At 39.2% G+C, this 9,046-nt stretch overlaps 1 protein-coding gene across 1 annotated transcript; it reads right to left on the bottom strand.

The window, feature by feature from the left end:
• Positions 1-4,652: 4,652 nt before the first annotated feature.
• On the bottom strand, positions 4,653-5,582 carry LOC148118746 (olfactory receptor 5AK2-like). The gene has a single exon (XM_087899656.1). The coding sequence runs from the start codon at positions 5,580-5,582 to the stop codon at positions 4,653-4,655; it is 930 nt and encodes a 309-aa protein (XP_087755782.1).
• Between the last annotated feature and the right edge of the window lie 3,464 nt (positions 5,583-9,046).

Below are 9,046 nucleotides of genomic sequence, written 5' to 3' on the forward strand. Positions count from 1 at the left end.
TGATGGGATTTTGATGGGGATTGCATTGAATCTATAGATTGCTTTTGGTAGAATTGCCATTTTTACTATGTTGATCCTCCCAATCCAAGAACAAGGGAGATCTTTCCATTTTCTGGTATCCTCCTCAATTTCTTTCTTCAAAGACTTAAAGTTCTTGTCAAATAGGTCTTTCACTTCCTTGGTTAGAGTAACCCCAAGATATTTTATGCTATTTGTGGCTATCGTGAAAGGTGATGTTTCTCTGATTTCCCTCTCTGCTTCTTTATCCTTTGTGTATAGGAGGGCCACTGATTTTTTGGAGTTGATCTTGTATCCTGCCACGTTACTAAAGGTGTTTATCAGCTGTAGGAGTTCTTTGGTAGAGTTTTGGGGGTCACTTATGTACACTATCATATCGTCAGCAAATAACGAAAGTTTAACTTCATCCTTTCCAATTCGAATCCCCTTGATCTCCTTATGTTGTCTTATTGCTATTGCTAGAACTTCAAGCACTATATTGAAGAGGTATGGAGAGAGTGGACAGCCTTGTCGCGGTCCTGATTTTAGTGGAAAGGCTTTGAGTTTCTCTCCATTCAATTTGATGTTAGCTGTCGGCTTGCTGTATATTGCTTTTATTATATTTAGGTATTATCCTTGTATCCCCAGTCTCTCCAACACCTTTATCATAAATGGGTGTTGAATTTTGTCAAATGCTTTTTCAGCATCCAATGAAATGATCATATGGTTTTTTTCTTTCAGTTTATTTATATGATGGATTACATTGATAGATTTGCATATGTTGAACCAGCCCTGCATCTCTGGGATGAAGCCTACTTGATCATAATGGATAATTTTTCTAATGTGTTCCTGGATTTGGTTTGCCAGGATTTTATTGAGAATTTTCGCGTCGATGTTCATAAGTGAGATTGGCCTGTAATTCTCTTTCTTGGTTGTGTCTTTATGTGGTTTTGGTATTAAGGTAACTGTAGCTTCATAGAAGGAGTTTGGCAATGACTCTTCTGTTTCTATATTATGGAATACATTAAGGAGTATAGGAATTAGCTCTTCCTGGAAGTTCTGGTAGAATTCTGCATTGAAACCATCTGGTCCTGGGCTTTTTTTGGCAGGGAGATTTCTGATAACAGCTTCTAATTCTTCACGACTAACAGGTCTATTTAGATTGTTCACCTGGTCTTGGTTCAACTTTGGTATATGGTACTTATCTAAAAAAAAATGTCCATTTCTTTTACATTTTCCAACTTTGTGGCATATAAACTTTCGTAGTAAGATCTAATGATTCTCTGAATTTCCTCTGTGTCTGTGGTTATGTCCCCCTTTTCATTTCTGATCCTATTAATTTGCATGTGCTCTCTCTGCCGTTTGATTAGTTTGGATAGGGGTTTGTCAACCTTGTTGATTTTCTCCAAGAACCAGCTTTTTGATTCATTGATTCTTTGGATTGTTTTCTGTGTTTCAATTTTGTTGATTTCAGCCCTCAGTTTGATTATTTCCAGTCTTCTACTCCTCCTGGGTGAATCAGCTTCTTTTTTTTCTAGAGCTTTCAAGTGTGCTGCTAGGTCTCCAATGTGTGCTTTCTCCGTTTTCTTTATTTGGGCACCTATTGCTATGAACTTTCCTCTTAGCACTGCTTTCATAGTGTCCCATAGGTTTGAGTATGTTGTGTCTTTGTTTTCATTAAATTCAAGGAAGACTTTAATTTCTTTCTTAATTTCGTCCTTGACCCAGGGGTGATTTAGTAGTTGACTGTTCAACTTCCATGAGTTTGTTGACTTCCTGGGGGTAGCATTGTTGTTGAATTCTAATTTTAATCCATGGTGATCTGACAAGACACAGGTGGTTACTAATATTTTTTTGTATCTGTGGGAGTTTGCTTTGTTACCAAGTATGTGGTCAATCTTCGAGAAGGTTCCATGAACTGCAGAGAAGAAGGTATATTCTTTCCTATTTGGGTGGAGTGTTCTATAGATGTCTGTTAAGTCCATTTGATTCAATACCTCCAATAAATCTCTTAATTCTCTGTTTGGTTTCTGTCTGATTGACCTGTCCATTGGTGAGAGAGGAGTGTTGAAGTCTCCTACTATTAGCGTGTGTGGTTTGATGACTGCCTTGAGTTCTAGAAGAGTTTCTTTTACATATGTGGGTGCTTTTACATTAGGGGCATAGATATTCAGGATTGAGACTTCTTCCTGGTGAGTTGTTCCTGTTATAAGTATGAAATGTCCATCTCCATCTCTTCTGACTGATTTTAGTTTGAAGTCGATTTTGTTAGATATTAGAATGGCCACACCCGCTTGTTTCTTAGGTCCATTTGCTTGGAAAACCTTTTCCCAACCCTTTACTCTGAGTAGGTGTCTGTCTTTGTGGTTGAGGTGTGTTTCTTGTAAATAGCAGAATGTTGGATCCTGTTTTCGTATCCAATCTCTAAGTCTGTGCCTCTTTATAGGTGAATTGAGTCCATTGATATTAAGATATACTAATGACCATTGGTTGTTGGCTCCAGTCATTTTTTTGGGGGGTAATAGAGTGTATGTGTTTTCCTTCTTTGAATTGTGCTAGTGAAGGGTCGCTAGATGTCTGAATTATTGTAGTCAGGGTTGGCAATGTTGGATTCCTTGGGATGTAATTTTCCTTCTAGTATTCTCTGTAAGGCTGGATTAGTAGTTACATATTGTTTAAATTTGTTTTTATCCTGGAATATTTTGTTTTCTCCGTTGATAGTGAACGAAAGCTTGGCTGGGTAAAGTAGTCTGGGCTTGCATCCATGGTCCCTTAATTTCTGCAGTACCTCTATCCAGGACCTTCTGGCTTTTATGGTTTCTATAGAGAAGTCTGGTGTAAGTCTGATAGGTTTACCTTTATAGGTTACTTGACCTTTTTCCTTTGCAGCTCTTAATATCCTTTCTTTAATCTGACTGCTTTGTGTTTTGATTATTATATGGCGAGGGGATGTTTTTTTCTGATCCAGTCTATTCGGAGTTCTGTATGCTTCCTGCACCTTCATAGGAATATCCCTCTTTAGGATGGGAAAGTTTTCTTCTATAATTTTGTTGAATATATCTTCTGGACCTTTGATCTGCAATTCTTCTCCTTCTTCTACTCCTATTATTCTTAGATTTGGTTTTTTTATTATGCCCCATATTTCCTGAATGTTTTGTGATGAGAATTTGTTGGATTTGCTGTTTTCTTTGGTCAGGGCATTTATTTTCTCTATGGTGTCTTCATAATCTGAGATTCGTTCTTCTATCTCTTGTATTCTATTGGTTAAGCTTGATTCTGTAGTCTCTGTTCGTTTACCTAGATTTTCCATATCCAGCCGGCCCTCGGTTTGTGTTTTCTTCACTGCCTCCATTTCAGTTTTCAATTCTTGAACTGATTCCATTACCTGTTTGATTGCTTTTTCTTGGTTTCCCAGGGTATCATTTACGAATTTACTCATTTCTTCAAACTTTTTGTTATATTTGTCTTCCATTTCTTTACTCATTTCTTCCATCTTTTTGTTATATTTCTCTTCTATTTCTTTAAGTGAGTTATTCATACCCTGTTTAAGAGACTCTATTGCTTTCATAATGACACTGTTTTCCACTTCTTCCGGAATAGGGCGTTCAAGTCCTTCTGTCGTAAGATCGCTGGGATCTGGTGTTTTCATGTTGTTTTTCAGATTGTTGGAGGAATTCTTGCCTTGGCGCCTGCCCATCTCTTCCTTCAGATGCTCTCCAATGGCTCTTCCCTCCGCTGGGTCTTCTTCTATTGTATTTGTGTCCCTTGCTATCCAGGAATCACTTTACCTGCAGTCTTAGCTAGCTGCAGGCAGGCTATTAGAACAAAGGGTCTTCCTTCCCTTTGCACTCACCACCTGTCTGACCCGCGGTGCCCACCCCGCCTGAGATGGAGGAATTTAAGCCCCGAAGAAGGGAGAGAGGAGGGGAGGGGTTGGAGGCCGAAAGCTGGGATGGCGTAGCAGGAGAGAGGGATTAGCTGGGGGGAGCTGCCCCTTTGGAGCAGCCAGGGAGATAAGGATGGCGGGAATATTGTGTGTTCCCTAACCGGTCAACACACTTACCCCTCCACAGGATCAGAGCCCCTCGCTGGTCAGAAGACTCCCGGCCTGCGTTCTTAGCTTGCTGCAGGCCGGCTATCAGAACAAAGGGACTCCCGTCCCTTTGCACTCACCTCCTGCCCCAGCCCGCGGTGCCCACCCTGGCTGAGATGGAGGAATTTAAGCCCAAATGTAATTTTCACACAGAAGAATCTTCATAGTTTAAGGTACTGACAATGCCTTCCTGTTTTCTTTACTCTATAATTGATATTTATTACACATATTTTCAAAGAGGCTCAAAGCTGTACAAAAGAAATAAAAGCTATACAGATGGATTCTGTTCCAGAAATGTATAAATTAGATTTTTATTTTTTGCAGTTGGTAGACTACCTAGTTAGAATACAAGAGATCTTTGGTTTAATTCTCAGCACGGAGAAGGCAAGCCTACTTACTTCACAGTTTAATTCTTTTCCTACTCTTTAAGCTGCCATTGATAAATAAGGATGCATTTGTGTTACATGAATGTAACACAAATCATATCTTCCTAAGCTGACCAGGGACAGCAACCTGATGCCTCACCTGCTGAGTCACATTGACATGCAGATCAAGTTTTCTACTAGAAACATTTGTTTCCTATGTGCCTCAGGGCTTCTATTACATCCTGGTTTCTTAGGCTGTAGATGAGAGGGTTTAACATGGGAATCATAATAGCATAGAACACAGAAGCCACCTTCTCCTGCTCTTGAGATTTGTTGGTCCCATGAAGTACATACATGTAGCAGACTGTTCCGTAGAATATTGTGACTGTGGTCATATGGGAGGCACATGTGGAGAAGGCCTTTTTCCTTCCTGAAGCAGAAGACATCCTTATAATGGCAGCCAAGATATATGTGTAGGAAAAGATGACAGCAGATAGAGAGAAGACTAAGTTAAATCCCACAAAGATTGTCAATACCATGATGTTGAGGTCAATACTGGAGCATGATAGGTCAAGAATTGGTGGTGCATCGCAGAAAAAGTGATTAATGGCATTGGACTTGCAAAAGTTTGATAAGAAAGTAAAAGTTGTATTTACAGATGCATTTAGGAAGCCCATAGTGTATGAACCAAGAAGCAGTAGAATGCAGAGTCTCTGGGACATGATGACAGGATAGCGCAGTGGGTAGCAGATGGCCACATAGCGGTCCACAGCCATAGCAGCCAGGATGAAGCAGTCACTAGTTACAAAGGTACCATAGACCAGTAATTGAACTATGCATCCAGTGAAGGAGATGGATGGCTTTGTGCTCACAAAATTCTGCAGTGTCTTGGGAGTGATGGCAGAGGAATAACAGAGGTCAACAAAAGCCAAGTGCTGCAGGAAAAAGTACATGGGGGTGTGCAGGGAAGAATGGAGTTTGATGAGCAGGATCATGCCAACGTTTCCCACTAAGGTGACTGCGTAAATGACTAGGAACACCACGAAGAGGATGTGCCAAGACTCGTGTTGACCAGCAAATCCCAGGAGAATAAATTCAGTCACTTTGGTGTCATTGCTGTATTCCATGGTTAGTAGAAATTCATGGAGAAATCAGCTGAAATTTGGCAAAGGAAAAAAATAGAGAAAAGAAGCCCATTTTATTTTGATTTTAGAGATGTTATAACATTTGGTTTCATAATGACTTCAAAGAATAGTCTTTATAGTTTTTGAATGTATATATTTGTGCATGGAAGTGTGATTGCATGCGTGCATGTCTATGTGTGTATAACACAGGTCAGCCTTAGATATTGTTCTTCATATACCATCCATCCTGTTTTTGGAACAGAATCTCACATTCTACTTTGAACTCATTGGATTCACTGGTGGACTGACTACTAAATCAGAAATCTTCTAGTGCCATCATACTGGGTTTTCTTTCAAATGTGTACCACCATATCTGACTTGTTTCTTATTAGTGTGCTGGGAAAAAAAAATGAGCTTACTTTGCTGACTCAGCTGTTTCCTTAGCTCCTGCAGGGACACTTTATGATATGCCTAACTTAGAATTTAAATACTGAACTTTGGTACTTGAATGATTTCATTCACATTTTGGGGAAATTGCCATTACATTTTTGGCTAATCGTCATTTCTATTAATATATCAGTTAAGGTTTATGAAAAATTGCTTATTTCATTTATGAATCATTCTCTTATTGTTTACATTTTGATTAAAATTCTGTTCACTCATGTCAATTATTGTATATGGGAATCTCAGCTTCCATGTGTAGTTTTATATGACTTTGCTCAACTTACATGTCCTGCCTGCCAGCTATGCTCTGGCTATCCTATCCAGTCTCCTGCCAATGTATTTATTGTGATATCCATGAAAAACTGATTGTTTTCTTCATATGATTTTCAGAAATTCATGAAAACAAAGAAGACGTCAGCTCTGTCAAGATTCGTTACCAGTTCTATGTAACAAGATAACTTCCTGTTCTCATCTCCGTGTAGATGGGTTAGTGGAGTCCAGAGCCTGATGCCCCCACACAACACACTTCAGTAGTTTTCCCTCACTGTCTCTTACCTCGCAGCACTCACCTGCATCCTTGCTAGTGATGCCAAGATTGGCCACAGCTTATCTCCGTGTCCAATAACCCACTGTGAGAATCTCTTAGTGGCCCGTTCCTAGGAACAGAATTGCCATGTTTGGAGGTTGCATCACACACATTTCATATGGTCAGACACTGTCAGGACACATTCTCTAGCAGATACCTCCGTGTCCATTGCTGTTGACACGTGTTCTGGTTCTCATGCCTTCATTTCCTCATGAACTTGGTATTTATCATACAAATTTGTCCAGGAAAACAAGTACCTGGCAGCATTTTTGTTTTCACTGCATAAAAATCTGGTTGTTTGATAATGTTCTTAGATTTTTAGTATTTGACTTTTTGGTAAATTGTCTGATATAAAAACTGATATATGACAGTTTTTGAGCAAATAGCATGTGTAACTCAATAATATAATTTTAAGTTTGTATAAGATGATATGACATTTTGAGTAGCAGTCGCTAAGGAATAAGAAGAAACACCTCTATAGCCATGTCTGGGATCTATCTATTCTGGAGGTTTTCCTCAGTATGACATTTCTCCATACACAATGGGTTATCTTCTAATCAAATAAATGATGGGAAGAGAATGGCCAATTACCTGCGCGTTCTGTACAAGAGTTGCTTCTGAAGCTTCATTTGAACTCAGATTTGTACAGAGGTACAGAGACTCACTGACCTGCGCTTGAGTTCTCACTGCTTCGGAAAGACAGAGAGCATTGCCCTCTCGAGTTCAGTTTCTTTGCTAGTAAGATGGGATCTCAGAACTACTTAAGAGAATATATTGACTGTAGCACCATTGATGAGTAATGTTTAGAGATGAGTTGAACTAAACCACCATGTCTCCGAGTGAGATAAACATGCATGCTTTTGAAAGGATACCTACATCATCATCTGGAAAGATACCTACATCATCATATGGAAAAGTATCCTCATCATATGGAAAGGTACCAACATCACTATATGGAAAGGTATCCTACATCATAATGCATAATAAAGAAAGCATTTCAAAATATTCCATAGACTGTCACTTTTTTCTTCATCTTCTTTATTTCCCTACAGACAAGTTCAGAAAAAACACAAGCCAATTTTTTGATGATTATTTTCAGATATACAGAGATAACTAAACTTCTAAGTTACCTAATCTATTTTATTTATTTATGTTGGAGACAGTCTTTTTATGTAGCTCTGGGTGTCTTGAACCTAGCTATGCAGATCAGACTGACCTTTAATTTATAATAATCCTACTGTCTCTGTCTTCCAAGTGGTGAGATTATAGATTCCTTTTGCACACTAAAATAGTTTTAACTTTTTTGAGGAGGAAGAAGGCAGCACTGAAGCTTGCTTTCTAACAATGCTAGGCTGAAACAAACTCACTCACGTGAGGTTCCCAGCACAGGGAACTCAGCACTCATGCATGCAGACGTGAGCAAGGCACTCATGGAGTTCACTCACGTTCTGTCATTCAGTTGCTTGATCCTTTCTTCATTGTCACCATTCCTGGACCAATCAGGGTAACTCACTTCCCTCACTCCATTTGCACAAGGTCACCAGGGAGGAAATGGCTCCGGGTCTTAAAGGGGGAACATTCTGGAACTTAAGCTGACCCTGTTTGCCATACCACACCATTACCTGCTGCAATGATACTCAGAAGATGCTGGAAACCTCACTGACTTTGTTTGCTTCCAGAGTTTCTCTCTGTGTTAGGCTCAGGCTGATTACCCATCAGGACCTCCCTGAGTGCTTTCCCCTCATGAGAGAGCTCATAGCTAGGGCATAGGGGATCAATATTCTCTTGAGAACCTGAGTTTCCAAAGACTAGGATGCAATTACATAAACAATTTTCGCAAATTCTATTGCTGAATGAATTTTAAGTTACTGGAGAGGTCATTTTTTTCCCTTTTATATTCATTATTGAATTATTTTTGCTTGCTGTGGTTCTGTTGCTTTTACTTAACAATTATTTGTTTTTTCTTGTTATAAGTCAGGTTGGGCATCATTCCAAACACAAGACCAAGAAGTTGTGTTTAGTTCCAGATATAAAACTTTGCCAAAGTATTCATTTAAAAAACCATGGAATTCTGAAAAAATATGTGTATATATGATCTAATTATAAGGACTTAATATAAACTTGGTGTGACATTAGAGATTCAGCTCTGTGAGAAATCTCAATGTAAATTTCCAGAGTGGCTGAAGCAGTGGAAGTTAAGGTTGACAATTTTCAACCACTTCAAAGCCTCACCAGAACTCTTCTGTACTAGCAATGCATATCAGACCTCTGTCCTCCAGATTCATGAGGCATAATTTTAAGTTGTTACAACGGAACTAAGACACCAGGAAAGTGCCATAATACAAACACAGTTTGGTTATAACAGGATGATAAAAAACGGTCCATTCCATGAGCCTCTTAGAGCAAAAGGGAGAAATATTTGAAAATTCCATCCTCT

This window comes from Myodes glareolus, chromosome 21, assembly GCF_982192425.1.
Source record: "Myodes glareolus chromosome 21, mMyoGla1.1, whole genome shotgun sequence".
Classification (NCBI taxonomy): domain Eukaryota; kingdom Metazoa; phylum Chordata; class Mammalia; order Rodentia; family Cricetidae; genus Myodes; species Myodes glareolus.

Excerpts from the sequence above, each read along its gene's own strand:
- LOC148118746 (XM_087899656.1), bottom strand. The coding sequence starts at position 5,582 with ATGGAATACAGCAATGACACCAAAGTGACTGAATTTATTCTCCTGGGA.